This window comes from Mesoplodon densirostris, chromosome 7, assembly GCF_025265405.1.
Source record: "Mesoplodon densirostris isolate mMesDen1 chromosome 7, mMesDen1 primary haplotype, whole genome shotgun sequence".
Lineage (NCBI taxonomy): Eukaryota > Metazoa > Chordata > Mammalia > Artiodactyla > Ziphiidae > Mesoplodon > Mesoplodon densirostris.
The window spans coordinates 78,988,167-79,010,110 of record NC_082667.1 but is presented as its reverse complement, the minus strand read 5'-3'; the positions used below and the strand labels follow the sequence as shown (position 1 = coordinate 79,010,110).

The 21,944-nt window shown below is 45.0% G+C and overlaps 2 protein-coding genes and 1 non-coding gene across 3 annotated transcripts in view; 1 reads left to right on the top strand and 2 right to left on the bottom strand.

Annotated features, from left to right (window-relative positions):
- Positions 1 to 21,944, top strand: part of LOC132494286 (U3 small nucleolar RNA-associated protein 25 homolog) — a 720,475-nt gene that overhangs the window by 353,146 nt on the left and 345,385 nt on the right. The gene's annotated exons all lie outside the window — the stretch shown is intronic.
- LOC132494410 (forkhead-associated domain-containing protein 1-like) overlaps positions 1 to 21,944 on the bottom strand; it is a 90,572-nt gene that overhangs the window by 3,828 nt on the left and 64,800 nt on the right. The window contains exons 11-13 of the mRNA XM_060105494.1: positions 20,555 to 20,707; positions 19,507 to 19,702; positions 7,895 to 8,019 (exon numbers count right to left, since the gene is read on the bottom strand). Of these exons, the coding sequence (XP_059961477.1) occupies positions 7,895 to 8,019; positions 19,507 to 19,702; positions 20,555 to 20,707 (474 nt within the window). The remainder of the gene's footprint in view (positions 1 to 7,894; positions 8,020 to 19,506; positions 19,703 to 20,554; positions 20,708 to 21,944) is intronic.
- Positions 12,113 to 12,219, bottom strand: LOC132494545 (U6 spliceosomal RNA). Its single transcript, XR_009533122.1, has one exon. It is a non-coding gene; the product is annotated as a U6 spliceosomal RNA (small nuclear RNA).

Sequence of the window (21,944 nt, the reverse complement as noted above, 5' to 3'; positions counted from 1 at the left end):
GGAGGTGGACTTAGAGAGCAAGATTTCAGACTTCTCGCCCTTTTCCTCTTTTTACAACGAATTATCCCAAATTGAGGAGGTGGACTTGGAGAGCAAGATTTTTGATTTTTCCCCCTGCTCTCTTTTTGTGAATGTGTATGTGTAATCTTCTGTGCAAGAGTCTCTCTGTATAGCTTTGCTTCCACCATATGTCCCAGGGTTCTATCTGTCCGTTTTTTTTTTCAATCATTACTTTTTAATTTTAATAACGCTACTATATTTCATAGTTTATTCTATTTTACTTTACCTGCTCTTTCTTTTTTTTCCTACCTTTCCTTCCTCCCTCCCTCCCTCCGCTCCTCCTTTCCTTCTTTTTCTTTCCTCCCTCCCTCCCTCCCACCCTTCTTCTTTCCACTTTCTTTTTCTTTCCTTCCTCCCTCCTCTCTTTCTTTCTTTCTTTCCATCCTTCCTCCCTCCCTCCCTCCTTTCTTTCTTCCTTCCTTCCTTCCTTCCTTTCTTCCCTTCTTCCTTTCTTTCCCTCTCACTTTCTTTCTTCTAATAATTCTTTCTTTCTACTTTTTCTCCCTGTTATTCTGAGCCGGGTGGATGAAAGGCTCTTGGTGCTGCAGCCAGGAGTCAGTGCTGTGCCTCTGAAGTGGGAGAGCCAATTTCAGAACACGGGTCCACAAGAGACCTTCCAGCTCCACATAATATCAAGCAGCGAAAATCTCCCAGAGATCTCCATCTCAACACCAGCACCGAGCTTCAGTCAACGACCAGCAGGCTACAGTGCTGGTCACCCTATGCCAAGCAACTAGCAAGGCAGGAACATAAACCCACCCATTATCAGAGAGGCTACCTAAAAACATAATAAGGCCACAGGCACCCCAAAACACACCACCAGACGTGGACCTGTCCACCAGAAAGACAAGATCGAGCCTCAACCACCAGAACACAGGCATTAGTCCCCCCCCACCAGGAAGCCTACACAACCTACTGAAACAACCTTAGCCACTGGGGACACACACCAAAAACAACGGGAACTATGAATCTGCAGCCTGCAAAAAGGAGACCCCAAACACAGTAAGAGAAGCAAAATGAGAAGACAGAAAAACACACAGCAGGTGAAGGAGCAAGATAAAAACCTACCAGACCTAACAAATGAAGAGGTAATAGGCAGTCTACCTGAAAAAGAATTCAGAATAATGATAGTAAAGCTGATCCAAGATTCTATTTCCAAGATCCAAAATCTTGGAAATAGAATAGACAAAATGCAAGAAACAGTTAACAAGGACCTAGAAGAACTAAAGATGAATCAAGCATCAATTAAAAATACAATAAATGAAATGAAAAATACTCTAGATGGGATCAATAGCAGAATAACTGAGGCAGAAGAATGGATAAGTGAGGTGGAAGATAAAATAGTGGAAATAACGGATGCAGAGCAAAATAAAGAAAAAAAGAATGAAAAGAACAGAGGACAGTCTCAGAGACCTCTGGGACAACATTAAACGCACCAACATTCGAATTATAGGGGTTCCAGAAGAAGAAGACAAAAAGAAAGGGGCTGAGAAAATATTTGAAGAGATTATAGTTGAAAACTTCCCTAATATGGGAAAGGAAATAGTTAATCAAGTCCAGGAGGCACAGAGAGTCCCATACAGAATAAATCCAAGGAGAAATACGCCAAGACACATATTAATCAAACTGTCAAAAATTAAACACAAAGAAATCATATTAAAAGCAGCAAGGGAAAAGCAACAAATAACACACAAGGGAATCCCCATCAGGTTAACAGCTGATCTCTCAGCAGAAACTCTACAAGCCAGAAAGGAGTGGCAGGACATAATTAAAGTGATGAAGGAGAGAAACCTGCAACCAAGATTACTCTACCCAGCAAGGATCTCATTCAGATTTGATGGAGAAATTAAAACCTTTACAGACAAGCAAAAGCTGAGAGAGTTCAGCACCACCAAACCAGCTTTACAACAAATACTAAAGGAACTTCTCTAGGCAAGAAACACAACAGAAGGAATATACCTACAATAACGAACCCAAAGCAATTAAGGAAATGGGAATAGGAACACACATATCAATAATTACCTTAAATGTAAATGGACTAAATGCTCCCACCAAAAGATAGAGAGTGGCTGAATGGATACAAAAACAAGAACCATATATATGCTGTCTACAAGAGACCCACTTCAGACCTAGAGACACATACAGACTGAAAGTAAGGGGATGGAAAAAGATATTCCATGCAAATGGAAATCAAAAGAAAGCTGGAGTAGCAATTCTTATATCAGACAAAATAGACTTTAAAATAAAGACTATTAGAAGAGACAAAGAAGGACACTACATAACGATAAAGGGATCGATCCAAGAAGAAGATATAACAATTGTAAATATTTATGCACCCAACATAGGAGCACCTCAATACATAAGGCAAATACTAACAGCCATAAAAGGGGAAGTCGACAGTAACACACTCATAGTAGGGGACTTTAACACCCCACTTTCACCAATGGACAGATCATCCAAAATGAAAATAAATAAGGAAACACAAGCTTTAAATGATACATTAAAGAAGATGGACTTAGTTGATATTTATAGGACATTCCATCCAAAAACAACAGAATGCTCATTTTTCTCGAGTGCTCATGGAACATTCTCCAGGATAGATCATATCTTGGGTCACAAATCAAGCCTTGGTAAATTTAAGAAAATTGAAATTGTATCAAGTATCTTTTCCGACCACAATGCTATGAGACTAGACATCAATTACAGGAAAAGATCTGTAAAAAATACAAACACGTGGAGGCTAAACAATACACTACTCAATAACGAAGTGATCACTGAAGAAATCAAAGAGGAAATTAAAAAATACCTAGAAACAAATGACAATGGAGACACGACGACCCAAAACCTATGGGACGCAGCAAAAGCAGTTCTAAGGGGGAAGTTTATAGCAATACAATCCCACCTTAAGAAACAGGAAACATCTCGAGCAAACAACCTGATCCTGCACCTAAAGCAATTAGAGAAAGAAGAACAAAAAATCCCCAAAGTTAGCAGAAGGAAAGAAATCATAAAGATCAGATCAGAAATAAATGAAAAAGAAATGAAGGAAACGATAGCAAAGATCAACCAAACTAAAAGCTGGTTCTTTGAGAAGATAAACAAAATTGACAAACCATTACCCAGACTCATCAAGAAAAGAAGGGAGAAGACTCAAATCAATACAATTAGAAATGAAAAAGGAGAAGTAACAACTGACACTGCAGAAATACAAAGGATCATGAGAGATTACTACAAGCAACTCTATGCCAATAAAATGCACAACCTGGAAGAAATGGACAAATTCTTAGAAATGCACAATCTGCCAAGACTGAATCAGGAAGAAATAGAAAATAGGAATAGACCAATCACAAGCACTGAAATTGAAACTGTGATTAAAAATCTTCCAACAAACAAAAGCCCAGGACCAGATGGCTTCACAGGCGAATTCTATCAAACATTTAGAGAAGAGCTAACACCCATCCTTCTCAAACTCTTCCAAACAATTTCAGAGGAAGGAACACTCCCAAACTCATTCTACGAGGCCACCATCACCTTGATACCAAAACCAGGCAAGGATGTCACAAAGAAAGAAAACTACAGGCCAATATGACTGATGAACATAGATGCAAAAATCCTCAACAAAATACTAGCAAACAGAATCCAACAGCACATTAAAAGGATCATACACCATGATCAAGTGGGGTTTATTCCAGCAATGCAAGGATTCTTCAATATACGCAAATCAATCAATGTGATACACCATATTAACAAACTGAAGAAAAAAAACCATATGATCATCTCAATAGATGCAGAGAAAGCTTTCGACAAAATTCAACACCCATTTATGATAAAAACCCTGCAGAAAGTAGGCATAGAGGGAACTTTCCTCAACATAATAAAGGCCATATATGACAAACCCACAGCCAACATCATCCTCAGTGGTGAAAAACTGAAACCATTTCCACTAAGATCAGGAACAAGACAAGGCTGCCCACTCTCACCACTCTTATTCAACTTAGTTTTGGAAGTTTTAGCCACAGCAATCAGAGAAGAAAAGGAAATAAAAGGAATCCAAATTGGAAAAGAAGAAGTAAAGCTGTCACTGTTTGCAGATGACATGATACTATACATAGAGAATCCTAAAGATGCTACCAGAAAACTACTAGAGCTAATCAATGAATTTGGTAAAGTAGCAGGATACAAAATTAATGCACAGAAATCTCTGGCATTCCTGTACACTAATGATGAAAAATCTGAAAATGAAATCAAGAAAACACTCCCATTTACCATTGCAACAAAAAGAATAAAATATCTAGGAATAAACCTACCTAAGGAGACAAAAGACCTGTATGCAGAAAATTATAAGACACTGATGAAAAAAATTAAAGATGATACAAATAGATGGAGAGATATACCATGCTCCTGGATTAGAAGAATCAATATTGTGAAAATGACTCTACTACCCAAAGCAATCTACAGATTCAATGCAATCCCTATCAAACTACCACTGGCATTTTTCACAGAACTAGAAGAAAAAATTTCAAAATTTGTTTGGAAAAATAAAAGACCCCGAATAGCCAAAGCAATCTTGAAAACGAAAAACGGAGCTGGAGGAATCAGGCTCCCTGACTTCAGACTATACTAAAAAGCTACAGTAATCAAGACAGTGTGGTACTGGCATAAAAACAGAAAGATAGATCAATGGAACAGGATAGAAAGCCCAGAGATAAACCCATGCACATATGGTCAACTTATCTTTGATAAAGGAGGCAGGAATGTACAGTGGAGAAAGGACAGTCTCTTCAATAAGTGGTGCTGGGAAAACTGGACAGGGACATGTAAAAGTATGAGATTAGATCATTCCCTAACACCATACACAAAACTAAGCTCAAAATGGATTAAAGACCTAAATGTAAGGCCAGACACTATCAAACTCTTAGACGAAAACATAGGCAGAACACTCTATGACATAAATCACAGCAAGATCCTTTTGGACCCACCTCCCAGAGAAATGGAAATAAAAACAAAGATAAACAAATGGGACCTAATGAAACTTCAAAGGTTTTGCACAGCAAAGGAAACCATAAACAAGACCAAAAGACAACCCTCAGAATGGGAGAAAATATTTGCAAATGAAGCAACTGACAAAGGATTAATCTCCAAAATTTATAAACAGCTCATGCAGCTCAATAGCAAAAAAACAAACAACCCAATCCAAAAATGGGCAGAAGACTTAAATTGGCATTTCTCCAAAGAAGATATACAGACTGCCAACAAACACATGAAAGGATGCTCAACATCATTAATCATTAGAGAAATGCAAATCAAAACTACAATGAGATATCATCTTACACTAGTCAGAATGGCCATCATCAAGAAATCTAGAAACAATAAATGCTGGAGAGGGTGTGGAGAGAAGGGAACACTCTTGCACTGCTGGTGGGAATGTGAATTGGTACAGCCACTATGGAGAACAGTATGGAGCTTCCTTAAAAAACTAAAAATAGAACTACCATATGACCCAGCAATCCCACTACTAGGCATATACCCTGAGAAAACCATAATTCAAAAAGAGACATGTACCAAAATGTTCATTGCAGCTCTATTCACAATAGCCCGGAGCTGGAAACAACCTAAGTGTCCATCATCGGATGAATGGATAAAGAAGATGTGGCACATATATACAATGGAATATTACTCAGCCATAAAAAGAAACGAAACTGAGCTATTTGTAATGAGGTGGATAGACCTAGAGTCTGTCATACAGAGTGAAGTAAGTCAGAAAGAGAAAGACAAATACCGTATGCTAACACATATATATGGAATATAAGAAAAAAAATGTCATGAAGAACCTAGGGGTAAAACGGGAATAAAGACACAGACCTACTTGAGAATGGACTTGAGGATATGGGGAGGGGGAAGGGTAAGCTGTGACAAAGCGAAAGAGAGGCATGGACATATATACACTACCAAACGTAAGGTAGATAGCTAGTGGGAAGCAGCCGCATAGAACAGGGAGATCAGCTCGGTGCTTTGTGACCGCCTGGAGGGGTGGGATGGGGAGGGTGGGAGGGAGGGAGATGCATGAGGGAAGGGATGTGGGAACAGATGTATATGTATGACTGATTCACTTTGTTATAAAGAAGAAACTAATAAAAAAATAAATAAATAAAAACAAAACAACTACAAAAATATAAAGGCCCCCAAAGTAACTGTGATAGATAAGAGTGGACATATTTGTCTATGTATCTATGGAGATGAGAATAAAAGAGGGTATCTGAAGATGACAATAAACCGGGCAGATCTGCTGCACAAAGAACCTGAGATGCTGCTCAGTGTCTTCAGCTACCCTGAGCTGCATCCTCTGTACCTCTCCAGACGCCCCCTCTTTTCCTGAGGGGAGGGTCACTAAGGAAGAGCCTGGGCTACAGGATCCAAGCACACAGTCCCCACCCGGTCTCTGCAGGCTAGCAGACACACCACCAGGGACACAACCCTGGTGTGTCTTCAATCATTATTCTGTGACCTTGGGTGAGGTACTTGACCTCCTGAAGCCTTAATTTTTCTTATCTCTTAAATGGGGACAAGAATAGTAACTATGACACAAGGCTGCTACGATGGTTCAATGACATAAGGCATGGAGCCGGCTGAGCTCAACGCCTGGCACACAGTAAGCAGTTCACAGATGTCAGCTATTCTTCCTCCTGCTCTTTCGTTTAATTACTGCCAATCTTGGAGGATTGAGAGTTGGGAGGTTTCCTGCTCTGTGGTGTCAGTGGTGGGATGAGGGCTTGTTGCCAAGGGGAAGGTCAATCTTGGAAGCAGGACCATCAGGACGTGAGATCCAGCTGAGCTCCCCATCTGGAGACGGTCCCTCTACTCCCAGCCTCAGAGAAGGAAGGTTCGATTTTATCAGGAAAACCAACACGTTTCTGAAGACTCACACCTCTAGACGTGTGAGCAAATGTCTAGAAAAATTGTAGGAGAAAATGCTGGTACAGAGAGGATGGCTTTATTATGTTTTCCAAAAGCTGGTTTAGACCAGCTGCCACAGCAAGCCACGCTGACCTGAGCTGTCCATTGTCATGTGTCAGTCAAACACCCGATCAAACATCCATTTAGGATACAGGGCACCTTCAACCTAACAATCAAATTACTTCTGAAAATCCTGGCAAATACAAACTATGCTCCCTAAGAAAGGAAGGTTGTCTTGGATAATACTCTTTAAATATTGTTTGACAATAATAACTATCATCTATTAAAGTGCTCGCTATGAGCTAGGCACTGGGATAAGCACCTTACATAATGATCTCCTTTAATTTTTCCATCCTCATTTTACAGAAGGGAAATGAAGTCCCAGAAAGGTTAGGAGCCTGCCCAAGGTCACAGAGCTTGCAGAGCTGGGATTAGGACACAGGTCTCTGATTCTAGAACTTGTGTCTTCTTAATCATCATGGCTCCCTTTGGCTGCCCTTTATGTGTTCATGTTTTTCAGTTTATAGCAAAAAGCAAATGTTAGGCAAGCTCATGACATAATGTTGTACATAAGCTTGTTGGATATTTTCTGCAGAATATAACATGTGATGTGAAAAGGAGGGCCCAGAGATTGACCTGGCCAACATCAGTGCAATGCTATATCATGCCGTACATGATGGGAAGCCGCCTTTCTATTCAAACATTGGATCGCTGGTACGGCCAGGCACCGATCAGTCCATACAGGTGCCAGCCCATCAGGGAGGACCTGGCCTCGAACCAATGATGTATACAGTGGTGCCAGGGCACACAGCTAGTGTCTGTCCTCATGCCCACCCTCCCCACGTGTCAGTCAGTGCAGAAACAAAGTTTCTTTGGTTACCGTTCGGATCTCTACTCTTGAAAAAGTTGGCAAGTCAGGTTTTACCTCCAATATTTTCCGAACATGTTTTTCCATCCCGAGGGTCTTTAAGTCTAGAAATGATCGATCCATGTGGTCCTTATGATCTATAAAAGAAATAATTTACACTCAAAAGAAAGGCTCAGGAAGAAGTTACTGCATGTAAAAGTCACAGCTGCTATTTACTGGACACTTACCACAGGCCAGTACTAATGAGCTCACCATCCTCCCTTGGCAGGTGAGGCATCGAGGCCCAGAGAGGTGACATGACTTGTCCAAGGCCACACAGCTCAGATGAGGCTGCAGCCTCCCAGGGCGGGGGCACTGAGGGGGAACCTTCGGCCACAGGTGTGAGGATGGACTTGAACCCAGGCTTCTGTGTCCTAGCCCAGGGCTCTACCCAGCAGCAAGCTCAGCTTCTTGAAAGCCCTATTCCGTCTAAACAGGGTATTTATCCTGGCAAGTTCCCCAAGGTTGGTCCTTGCACACCATCCGTCTATGAAAAAGTCCCAGGGGAGGTGCCATCATTCACCTGGTGTGATCACTGCTTGGCTGAGGCCCCACTGGGAGTGGGCACGCGTGGGTATGCAGAGTTGGAGGGGATGGCGTGTCAGAATGGAAGATGTGGTTGGGTGAATGATAACTCCCCCCCAAAGATGTCTGGGTCCTAATCCTTAGAGCCTATGAACATTACCTAAGAGGGCAGAAGGACCTTTGCAGATGTGATGAAGGTAAGCATCTTGAGATGCGGGCTTATCCTGGATTAGCTGGGGGGACCCAATATAGGCGCATGGGTTCTTACAAGAAGCAGACACAGGGAGTCTGACTACAGACAGACAGAGACGGTGATGTGACAGAAGCAGAGAGTTGAAGGTGCTCCTCTGCCGTGAGCCAAGGAAAGTGGGGAATTTTTATTTCCTCGCCTTTTCCAGTCTAGAGACTAGAAAAGGCAAGGAAACGGATTCTTTCCTAGAGCCTCCAGAAGGAACCAGCCCCTTGCCTTTACCTTAGCGAAACTGATTTTGGACCTTTGGCCTCCAGAACTGTAAAAGAATAAATATGAGTTGTGTTAAGCCCCTCAGTTTGTGGTAATTTGTTAGAACAGCCATAGGAAACTAATATGGGGGGTGAAGGCAGGAGGTAGGATGAGAGGTGGGGAAATGCAGTGCATGTTCTGGAAGAGCTTAATTGGGGTAGAGCAGATGATGGGGGAGGGGAGGAGTAGAGGGAAGAGTCGGGATGGAAAGCTGAGCTCAGTTTGTGGCCAGCCTAGAACCGTAGCCTAAAGAGTATAAACTTGATTTAAACATCACTGAAATGTCACGAGTGTGACCTGTGTGCCCGGCCCTCTGCCAAGCAATCAACGCATCACCCCACTGTACTGTCCCGCCATCGCCTCCTTTTACACATGAGGCAGTCGGGCTCTGAGACGTGTGGCTGCTGGACGCCACACAGCTGGCACATGGCTGAGCCAGGGCTTGGGATCACAGTGGTGTGACTCCAGGGTCTGAGTCACTGCTATTTCAGCTTCTGATGGAGCAGTGAGTTGGCTTAATGAAGGGTGATTGTTTTTTTCAGAACAATAACCGGGATGTATTAGAGACGAAGGAGCCGGCAGCATCCCTCAGCTGCAGCATTCTCGACGTGTTGGGCTGGACAGTCCTCGCTGTGGGAGCCGTCCTGGGCACCGTAGGACGTTTAGCAGCATCCCTGGCCTCCACCTACTGGCTGCCAGGAGCATCACCCACCCAAGCTGTAATTATCAAAGATGAGAGGGTTTCAAGAAAGCAAACCGAGAGGGTTGGGTAGGCCAGAGAGAACATGGCGGGGGGAGGAAGCTGGGGCTTCAGTGCAGGGGGGGCCACGTCAGTTGCCAAGGAGGCAAAGACAATGTGGGAAGTTGGTGGTGAGCACACAGGGTGTAATGCACTTCAAGGTCTTAGTGGGACAGGAGTACAAGCAGTAGAAAAGGAGCTAAAGAAGCAGTGGTCCCAGTGAAGATGCACCAGCTTGGAGCGTATGTTTGATGACGAAGGAGAAAGATGGAGTGGGAGGCTGTAGACACTGAAGAAGGAGGTCGTGATTCAGGAGCTTGTGCACAAGGTGGTCTGGGAGGGAGAGAGAAGGGGAGACTCAGGGAGGGAAGAGCTGCATTTGGAAAGAGAACATAGTGAGGGAAGATGGAGGGAAAGGAGGAAAGGTGGGTGCGGAGAGAGACAGGAGGAGAGCTGAACCGGCTCGTGCCTGGGCCCTTGACCTCTGACAATGCCACTTGCTGAGAATTTCCAGCTTGGAAGAGTGAGAATAATAATATTATAATAATAGCTATTCAGTATTAACCACTTGCCGTGTGCCAGGCACCATGCCAGAAGTTTACCACGTGATATTTTCTGAGCATTACAAACAGCCCAGCAAGGAAATGTGTTTGCATTTATAGGTGAGACACAGACGCCCAGCAAGGTTCAGCTATGGAGCTGGTAAGCAGTAGGATCAGAATTCAGACCTAGGTCTGTCATTCTCTTTTCAGAGAGACTAGAGGCTGGAGAGTGAAGGGCTGGGCTGGCTGATGTGAAGGGTGCGTGAGGAGAGGGGCGCTGGGCGGATCCCGAGATGGCAGAGATGGTGATGCGGACTTGGGCTGTTGGAAAGAGGGATTTTCTTCTTTGGGAGAAGAAGCAATTCTTGATTATAGTTCTGGATACAAAAGTTACACATGCCTGTTACACAAATCCAAACAGGTCAGAAACCCATAAAGTGGAAAGTGTCCCCCCGCTGTATCCTCAGTGGCCGGCACACAGTAGGGCTGCAATAAATAGTTGTTGAACGAATGAGTGAAAGTCAAGGCTCACGCAGTCTCATCATGCTGGGATAATACTCTCAACACTTTTATGTCTTTTCCTCCAGATTTCTCCTGTGGTCGGATATTGGCATTTGAAAAAAAAAAAAAGAAAAAAAAGGGGAGAACACTGTGCATATTGTATTACAACTTTCTTTTTTTTCACATAAAAATACTGCGTATCTTGGATATCTGAGAAAGAGCGATTTTCTACGTATGCAGGGAATCCTTTTATTTGCAACAAAGTCTTGCAGAAATAGACACAATCAACTGAGCTTGCAAAGATAAATGTAAAAAGTCCTTTCTTTCCCTTATCAAAAGAAGCTGAGAAACCAGGCAGGACGAGAGGGGAGCTAACTTTTAAGGTCCTCCTTAGATGTTTCCTGTCTTCCAGTGGGACCACACAGTAATCCTTCACCAATCAGATTTTTTTTTTTTTTAGGTCACAGCTTTTTTATTTTTTAATTGAGATATAGTCAATGTAAAATATTGTATGTTTCAGGTGTACAACATAGTGATTCACAATTTTTAAAGGTTATATTCCATTTATAGTTATTATAAAATATTGGCTATGGGCTTCCCTGGTGGCGCAGTGGTTGAGAGTCTGCCTGCTAATGCAGGGGACACGGGTTCGGGCCCTGGTCTGGGAGGATCCCAAATGCCGCGGAGCGACTAGGCCTGTGAGCCACAACTACTGAGCCTGCGCGTCTGGAGCCTGTGCTCCGCAATGAGAGAGGCCGCGATAGTGAGAGGCCAGCGCACCACAATGAGGAGTGGTCCCCGCTTGCCACAACTAGAGAAAGCCCTCGCACAGAAACGAAGACCCAAGACAGCCAAAAAAATAAATAAATAAACAAATGTGGGGTTTAAAAAAAAAAAAGAAAATAATTTTAAAAAAATTAGGGGGCCTCCCTGGTGGCGCAAGTGGTTGAGAGTCCGCCTGCCGATGCAGGGGATACGGGTTCGTGCCCCGGTCTGGGAGGATCCCATATGCCGCGGAGCGGCTGGGCCCGTGAGCCATGGCCGCTGAGCCTGCGCGTCCGGAGCCTGCGCGTCCGGAGCCTGTGCTCCGCAACGGGGGAGGCCACAACAGTGAGAGGCCCGCATACCGCAAAAAAAAAAAAAAAAAAAAAAAATTAGGAAAAACTGAAATTAAAAAAATATATATTGGCTATATTCCCTGTGCTGTAAAATATATCATTGTAGCTTATTTATTTTATACATAGTAGTTTGTACCTCTTTTTTTTAAATTGGAGTATAGCTGCTTTACGATATTGTGTTAGTTTCTGCTGTACAGCAACGTGAATCAGCTCTATGTATTCATATATCCCCTCTTTTTTGAATTTCCTTCCCATTCCGGTCACAAAAGGGTGGAACGCTTCATGAATTTCCGTGTCATCCTTGCACAGGGGCCATGTTAATCTTCTCTGTATTGTTCCGATTTTAGTATATGTGCTGCTGAAGTGAGCACAGAAGTTTGTTCCTCTTATTTCCCTACCTCTAACTTGTCCCTCCCCCTTTCCCGCTCCCCACTGGTAACCACTAGTTTGTTTTCTATATCTGTGAGTCTATTTCTTTTTTTTGTTATATTCACTAGTTTTATTTTTTAGATTCCACATAAAAGTGGTATCATACAGTATTTATCTTTCTCTGTATGACTTATTTCACTAAGCACAGTACACTCCAAGTCCATCCATGTTGCTGCAAATGGCAAAATTGCATTCTTTTTTATGGCTGAGTAGTATTCCACTGCATATATATATATATCTATATATATATGTATCACATCTATTTTTTGGGGGGGGCCACACCATGCAGCTTGTGGGATCTTAGTTCCCCAACCAGGGACTGAACCTGGGCCGTAGCAGTGAAAGCGTCAACTCCTATCCACTGGACCGCCAGGGAATTCCCTACTGCATCTTCTTTATCCACTCATCTGTTGATGGGCACTTAGGTTGCTTTCATGTCTTGGCTATCGTAAATAATGCTGCTATGAACATTGGGGTGCATGTATCTTTTTGAATTAGTGTTTTCCATTTTAGGGGAATAAATACCCAGGAGTGGAATTGCTGGATCATGTGGTAGTTCTATTTTTAGTGTTTTGAGAAACCTTCAAACTGTTTTCCGTAGTGGCCACACCAATTTACATTTCCACCAACAGTGTACAAGGGTTCCCTTTTCTCCATATCCTCGCCAACACTTGTTATTTGTGTTCTTTTTGGTGACGGCCATTCTGACAGGTGTTAGGTGATATCTTAACCAATCAGATCTTTAGTAGTGACCCCAATCTCCTGGGCTGCTCATGACATGATCCAACCATAGTTACTCAACCTGGATTTCCCTGAGGGATTTATTCCAGGATTTTACAGACCTAGCTCGTTACGTGCGTTTTATCCCTTAGGACAATATTTTAAAAGGCAGGTAGTATGGTGGTTCAGAGCAGGGGCTTTGAGGTCAGAGGGACCTGGATGGAGTCCCAGCTTTACCACTCGGCAGCTAGGAAATGCAGCCCATTGTCAAGAGCCGAGGAAGAAGGCCTGGGAAGAGAACTGAGTGCTCACGGCTAAGAAAATCTGACTAGCTGTCAAATAGAGATGCGGCAGGGGTCACAGGTGAAGGCACCTCGGCGTGAGTAAATCAAGCTGCCCTACCTGTGCGCATACCCATCTGCTTGCCATCCACATTTAGTTCACATTCAATCAACAAGTATTCAAGGCTGATGCGGATGGCAGCTACCGTTTCCTAAGGCTTATGTGTGACCCTATGATTTGGGTACCACGTCGTTTAATTCTCACAACTACCTGGTGAGATCTTAACCCCATTTTATAACCAAGTAAACAGAGGCACACAGAAGTCGAGACCTGCTCACACAGTGAGTAAGCGCACACTTGATAGTCACACCTTAGTAGCTGGTCTCCAAAGCCTGAACTCAGACTTATTCGCTCTAATGCAAATGGGGCTTTGCTGGGGCGAGGCCCGCGGTGCGCATCAGACACCCTTCACTCCAGGGAATGAAACTCTCAGGTTTGTCTCTGTTCAAGTTAACGACAGAACCTGTCCTCTAGGAACTGGGCATGTACCTGGTACCCCTCTGGATCTTCAGAGGGCATGTGGGGTCACAGAAAAAACACAAGTGCTAGGATCACAACGACCTCAGTTTGAGTCCTGACCCTACCATGTACCAGCTGTGTGACTTTGAGCAAGTTTCTTAATGTTATTGATACTCAGTTTCTTTACTTGCAAAATAAAGACGACAATAGTACCTGGCTCATTGGGCTGTTGGAAGATGAAAGTACACAGTACATGTAAAACAACTAACACAGTGACAAGTACCCAGGAGGAGTTAAACAAACCATCGTTCCTACCCTCCTCTTAGGAACTGTGAACACAGAAGGCTCTTAGGACTGTTTGTGTATGGTGATGAGTGACTGGGGGATCCCCTGCTGGCCTCAGTAATGGGAAGTACCTTGAATCACTTATCATGGTGGACTAACACATAAAAAGTTTTTGAGCCAGCTTCTTTTTTTTTTTTTTTTTTTTTTTTTTGCGGTACATGGGCCTCTCACTGTTGTGGCCTCTCTCATTGCGGAGCACAGGCTCCGGATGCACAGGCTCAGCGGCCATGGCTCACGGGCCCAGCTGCTCCACGGCATGTGGGATCTTCCCGGACCGGGGCACGAACCCGTGTCCCCTGCATCGGCAGGCGGACTCTCAACCACTGCGCCACCAGGGAAGCCCCTGATGGCTTAATTTCGCAACCCATGTTTCTTTACGGGAATGTATGACTAGATTTAGAGACAGAGGCTTCAGTGACTCCTGAAGCCTGGGGAGGGGACAGTGCACACATTGCTTGGCCCTGCTATTACTAGGATAGAGATCATGGTCTTTCCTTGTTTTAGTTCTGATTTTGAAGAACAGCTAGAACTGTGGGCCACATCTCTCTTGGTTTCATGCACACTCAGACTCTGCCATGATTACAACGACAGTAATACAGGGGTTGGGGAGGGGTTGGGTTGCCGGGAGAAATGCAGCGCCCCTGTTCTCTATGCTATCTGTGAGGGGCAGGCACTTACAGAAAAGTTAATCTTGATTTTGCCTTTTTTTTTTTAATACTTTTTTTTTCTTAAACCCCACATTTGTTTATTTATTTATTTTTTTGGCTGTCTTGGGTCTTTGTTTCTGTGAGAGGGCTTTCTCTAGTTGCGGCAAGCAGGGGCCACTCTTCATCGCGGTGCGCAGGCCTCTCACTATCGCGGCCTCTCGTTGCGGAGCACAGGCTCCAGACGCGCAGGCTCAGTAGTTGTGGCTCACGGGCCTAGCTGCTCCGCGGCATGTGGGATCCTCCCAGACCAGGGCTCGAACCCGTGTCCCATGCATTAGCAGGCAGACTCCCAACCACTGTGCCACCAGAGAAGCCTTGCCTTTCTTTTTAAACACGTTTAAAAGAAATTCACACCACCTTCTAGATTACCTTAGAGATATCCTGGCTGGGGTTGCTTAATCACCAGAGTTGAAAATCACTCCTCTATTCTCATTCATTATTGTAAGAATGTCAAATTTGCGCAGCCTCTCTGGAGAGCGCTTTGGCAAGTAGTATCAAGGATAAATGTTGGTGTGGCCCTGGGCTCTCCCTTCTCATTCAATACTTTCTTCCTAGTGATACCATTCACACGTATGGCTTTAATCACCATCCATCCATCCACCCGTCCATCCATCCCATCTGACTAAGCACCCGCTATGTGGCACATGTTCTTCTGGGTTCCGGGGCCACATCACTGATACGGTTGGATATCCAGGGTGACAGCTGCGTCCTTGGCACCTCACTTTGGATGTCTACAGGCACCTCACACTCATCTTCCCTCTCAAACCTGGTCCTCCTGTGGCATTCCTTACTCTGGATTTTAGTGAAGGAACCACATCTGTACTTTTAACACAAGCCAGAAACCTGGAGATCTGTAGCCCCCTTTCTCTCCATCACTTGCCTTCTAGCCATATCTAACTCCATCACTGAGGCCTTCTGATTCATCTCTTAAAATCCCCTGGAATCTTCTCTCTTGCTCCGTCCCCTCCATTGCCACAGTGAGGGCCACCATCGTGTCTTGTGACAGCCTCCTAACTGCTCTCCCGGGGTTCTGTGCTGGCCACCTTCCTGTACGTTTTCCACTCGTGGCCAAGATGACTGTCTCCAAATGCAAGCCTGTTCCATCAGTTCCTTACTTAAAACCTTTCGTGGGCTTGTCTCTGCTCTCAGGTTAAAGCAGAGCTTCTTACCAGGGCTCTGCAAGCCCCCGGCCACACCATGATACAGCCCCTGTGGACCTCCTTCACCAGTCCCTGCCTTCCGCCTCCTTTTCTTTTAGCCCCGTGAGTTCTCCATGCTTCCTGCGATCCCACCACGCTGCTCCCTCCACCCAGAATGCCCTCCCCTCCCCTCTTTGGCAAATAACTCCTATGCACCCTGCAGTTGCCCTGCCGTCCCTGACCAGGTCAGAGCCCTGCACTTCTCCTTCAAAGCAACTGTCATGAATAAAGTTTTACATGTGAGTGATTTTTCAGTTAATGCCCCACCCTATTCCTCCCTGAGACCCTAAGATCTACAAGCGCAGGGAGAGTGCCTGTTAGTTCCCCAATATTTTATAATGAAAGATTTCAAATGTACAGTGAAGAGGGAGGAATTTTACAGCCAACATCCATATACCCCATAACCTGAATTCTACCTGTTTCTGACCCCATTATGTTTCCAACCTGCACTGTGCCTGGTATCTAGGAGGCCTGCGATAAATCTTTGTTGAATGAAAGTGGTTCATATCCTTCCACATCTAGGATGATAAAGATAAGACGAACAGGTATGTGTGAATAATATTTATGTCAGCCTCATCTATTAAGTGTGAAAAACTGGAAGCAACTTAAATGCCCATTATAGAGGACTGGCTAAATAAATTACGGTACACCCTTCAGAATGGGGTTCCTTGCCATCAGTGACAGCGATGATGTAGATCTGTGTGTATTGACATGGAAGGGTGCTCCAGATGTACTGTTAGGAATGAAACTAAAGGAATTTGGGTATAATATGACATTATTCTTTTGTAAAGTTAAAAAATCAATACACGTGTATAGGTAGTGCCTATTTTATGCCAGGTACTATTTTAAGTACTTTACATGTATCAATGCATTTTAATCCTCACAAAAATCCTAAGGGGTGAGTATTCCCTATTATCCCCATTTTACAGGTAAAGAAACAGGCACAGAGAGGGGAAGTAACTTGCCTAGAATCACACAGCTCTTTCCATGGGAAAATGCCCTGGAAGTTCCACACAAAATATGATAGTAGTGACGATACCAAACGCTAGCGTGCATGTGAAGCAACAGGAACTCTCATTCATTGTTGGCGGGAACGCAAAACAGCCACTTTGGAAAAGAGTTTTGTGGTTTTCTTAAAAACTAAACGTACTCTACGGACTTCCCTGGTGGCCTAGTGGTTAAGAATCCGCCCGCCAATGCAAGGGACACAGGTCCAAGCCCTGGTCTGGGAAGATCCCACATGCCACGGAGCAACTAAGCCTGTGTGCCACAACTACTGAGCCTGTGCTCTAGAGCCCGTGAGCCACAACTACTGAGCCCGTGTGCCACAACTACTGAAGCCTTCGCACCTAGAGCCCATGCAATGCAACAAGAGAAGCCACTGCAATGAGAAGCCCGTGCACCACAAGGAAGAGTAGCCCCCGCTTGCCGTAACTAGAGAAAGCCCGTGCGCAGCAATGAAGACCCAACGCAGCCAAAAATAAATAAAATAAAATAAATTAATTAAAAAAAAAACCTAAATGTACTCTAACCACACGATTCAGCAACCGCGCCCTTGGTATTTACTCAAAGAAGTTGAAAACATGTCCACAGAAAACCCTGCATGTGGACGTTTATGGCAGCTTTATTCATAACTGCCAAAACTTGGAAGCCACCAGGATGTCCTTCAGTAGGTGAATGGATAATGGAATATTACTGGGCACTTAAAAAGAAAAAAAGAGCTATCAAGCCAAGAAAAGACTTGGAGGAAATGAAAATGCATATTACTAAATAAAAGAAACTAATCTGAAAAGTTGTATGATTCCAACTACATGATATCCTGGAAAAGGCAAAAACTATGGTGATGGTAAAAAGATCTGTGGTTGCCAGGGGCTGCGGGGGGGCTGGGAGGGAGCACAGAGGATGTTCAGAGCAGTGAAACTATTCTTTTTTTGAGGGGGGGGGATAGGTTCTTTAATTTGGAATAAAAATGTCCAGTTTTGAAAAGAAAAGACGTTATCTTAAAAACTTAAGTCCTCAAACCACAGGTTTCCCCATGACGAGTTGAATTCCTGAACACTGCAGAGGGATTACTGGAGATGTTGATTACTTAAGGCACTAATAGGAAGGCACTGAAGAACAGCAGGGCCAGGCTTCAATCAGACAAACATGCGCTGCCATGGAGGAATTGCATAGGCTGGCTTTGAAGTTGGCTTCTCCTTTGCTTCTTTTTATTTTGTTAAACTTGTAGCTTTACTTTCCTCAATTTCTAGAATATCAGTTTCTAGATATTTGGGTTTATGGGTTATCATCATTTTGCTTTATTACCACGTCCCTGATCTGTAACTTCACCCACCCCACTTGCCCTCTATGGACTCCACAGGTGGCTTTTAATGAATTCTGCGTACTTTCTGTTACTGTGTAGTTACAGAGTGACCTGAGAAGTGAAACTCATAAATCGAGTTGACCTAATACCAGGGCTTTGTGCACAGAATCCACCAATCTGCTCAGAGATGGCCTGATCTGAACCACATCCCCCGCCGTGCTCCCTGGCTTCTGCTTAGGGCAGTAGATTTGGGATCAAAGGCACCTTCAGGACTGGACCATCTTCCCGGTGGAGCATCGTGATTTACAGGGCCTCTGGGTCCTCCCCGGGGTGGGCCTCATTATTGGTGGACCTGCTGGTCTCAGGACTTAATGAAGCTCAGGTTGTTGATGTCTCATCGCAGAAAGAATTCAGTGAGAGACAAAGTGATAGGTAAGACATGGACTTATTTAGAGAGAAACACACTCCACAGACAGAGCGTGGGCCATCTCAGAAGGCGAGAAAGGCCAGGGCAGTGAAACGATTCTGTATGATATTATAATGGTGGATACATGTCATCACACATTTGTCCAAGTCCAAACCCATAGGATGTACAACACCAAGAGTGACCCCTACACAGCACTGTAAATCAACTACACTCCAATAAAATTAAAATGAAAAAGAGTGAACCCTAATATAAACCATGGACTTTGGGTGATTAGGGTGTGTCAATGTAGGTTCATCAGTCCTGACAACTGTACCTCTCTGGTGCTGATGCTGATAAATGGGGGAGGCTGTGTATGAGTGGGGACAGGGGGTACCTGGGAAATCTCTGTATCATCCTCTCAATTTTGCCATGAACATAAAACTGCTCTAAAAACCGTCTCTACTCTATATATGTATATATATGGTTACTTCTGAGAGAGAAGATTTAGCATAATTTCGATTTTTCCTTTTGCCACGGTCACGTCTCATTTTTCTCCAGTAATCACGTCTCACTTGTGTACTTTTTTCCAGAAACACTGCTTCTCAAGTGGTGAAGCAAAGTGAAGTCTGGAGAAGGGAACACTTGGCCACATACCTAAGAAGCCTCCCTCAACAGATGTCCCATCGTGATCAGATTCAACGCAATATTTCAGTCATGTAACTATGTGAGAAAAGAGTTTCAATCACCTTTGTCGGAGCTGGAGAACTGGATCCCCACCTCGTGGAGGAGATGCTCCGTTTCCTCCAGCCAGGACAGTGACAGGCGCAAGATGTCCAGTGCCACCTTCTGGAGCCCTGAGACAGGTGGGCTCACCTGCAGGTGCTGTAGGAGGTCGACCTCCTTCTTCAGGTCATTGCTAGAGCAAGACATTGTCATGCACGCCTGGAAAGAGATGAGGTCGTGAGGAGCCCGGGCACCATCGCCAGAAATACCACCTGACGGTTGTGACCCACACAGAGCAGTGTTCTTGACGGGCCCGTGAAGCAGGCAGAGCCGTATGTTGGCCGCCCTGTGACGGCCCAGTTCTACTTCCCTTTTTCAGGGGGCGGAAGGAAGGAGGCAGCTTTTATTTCACGTGCACACTAATTGGGACTCTGGATGGACAAATAGACCCTTTGTTTAGGTATAGGCAATTCCAAAGCCAAATTGCCAAGGACGATTTGGCTGAAAGGAGAAGCAAATTTGGTTACAGAATTCCTGCTGAGATCAACACACAAGCTGGTCATAAAGTGCGGTTTCCTGATTTGAAAGAGTGCTGACAAGCCAACATTTGCCCAGACTCCCCAAATAGTAGCTGCATATTTCCAGAGAAAGCAGAAGCAGCTGCCTGATGTAATAAGCTGGATCCCTGCGTGGGGGCCATGAAGTGGGGGCTCTGCCAGACCCTCTGGTCCAATAAGGGTAAGAGCAGCCTTCCACTGCTGGGACAGAAAAGAAGACTGCAAATAAAGAGCAGAATGTTTCTTTGGTTTCTCTGGAAATAACACGGGGCTGTTTTTTTCCCCCCGGGGTCTGGGGCCTCCCAAAGGCAGTACTTGGAGTGTGTCGGGCAGCTTCTCCTTGGCCACACCAAGTTCACCTGGGAGGCATTTCTGGAGGTCCTTTGTTTTCTGATCTCAAACAGATTTCTCCAACAAGAGAAAAGGTGGACTAAAAGCAGAGCTGGACAATTTCCTGAACAAGGAGCACAAAAATGAGACACAGGGGACATTTGAGGAATGGAGAAGGGGGCACCTGGCAACTCTCTAAGGATGTCTTCAGCTTCTTGATGTTCTGGGTGATTTCCTCCTCTTTGCAGCTGCTGAGCTGGGTCTCCTTCTGCAGGGTCCGCTTTTGCTGCCAAACGTTGCTACTGTCCTCTGTGACCCTGGTGCTCTTTTCTAGTAACTGGTGAGAAAAAGAAAAAAAAAAGATTTAAAATGCAGGGTGGGGCTTCCCTGGTGGCGCGGTGGTTGGGAGTGTGCCTGCCGATGCAGGGGATGAGGGTTCAAGCCCTGGTCGGGGAAGATCCCACATGCCGCGGAGCAACTGGGCCTGTGAGCCACAACTACTGAGCCTGCGCGTCTGGAGCCTGTGCTCCGCAACAAAAGAGGCCGCGATAGTGAGAGGCCCGCGCACCGCGATGAAGGGTGGCCCCTGCTCGCCGCAACTGGAGAAAGTCCTCGCACAGAAACAAAGACCCAACCCAGAAAAAATAAATAATTCCATAAATTAAAACGCAGGGTGGCTCTACGGGAGGGGACCTGGAGGGCTTCAGCTTAAGCTCGGAGGAGGGAGGTCCTGGCGTGTTTTGGGGATGGCTCTGGAGGGTGGATATTGGCTCTGTCACCGGGGCATGTTTCCCAGGATCAGAGATGGTGTTTTAAGAGCCAAAGGCCTGTCATGTGGCCACGAGTGTGTTCTAGATTCTTCTGCATTCTGGAAGGGATTCATCACGCTGAGCCTGATGCTGTGGGCTCCTAAAAAGGAGGTCGTCCGAGAGAAGCTCGTGGTGTGATCTTGTGACCCGCGCGCTGACACCCAGGGTTGGAGAGGATAAACGGAAGGATAATAAGGCATCGTTACAGCCAGAGGCCCACCCTCACTGCCATCTGCCACTTCAGGAGGAACGAGCGAGCGAGGACGCACCGTCCATGCTGAGGCCGCCCCTTTCCTCGCGGGGCTAACGGAGGTTCACCGTGCGGGTCTGCTGACCAGACACAGTCCTGGGTGGTTTAATTTGATTTTCACAGAAACACTGCAAGGGAGTTTAACTGGCTTTTACTTGAAAAGCCAGGAAATCCCAGAAAATCAAAACAAATCTTTATGGTGTAGCAACAGTGTGAAAATTATGTGCCACCAACAAAAAACAGGAACAGATGCTCCCAGTGTCTGGAGCCCCGGGTCCCTGAAGGAGAAAGTGGGGAAGAGAGACGAGCCTGCTGATTGGAGACGGGTTTGTCCTGGAACGGTTTCACGTGTCCGCAGGTGGCCTTGAGGACCTGACCTCTGAAAAGCTCCAGCTGCAGCACAAAGAGAGGGAAGGGGATGAGGTGAGTGGCGCAGCTGCAGCTGCAAGGCTGGGGGAGGCGCCTCCATCGCTGGGTCTGGGAGAAATCGGTGAGAAGGCTCTGCACGCCTTTAG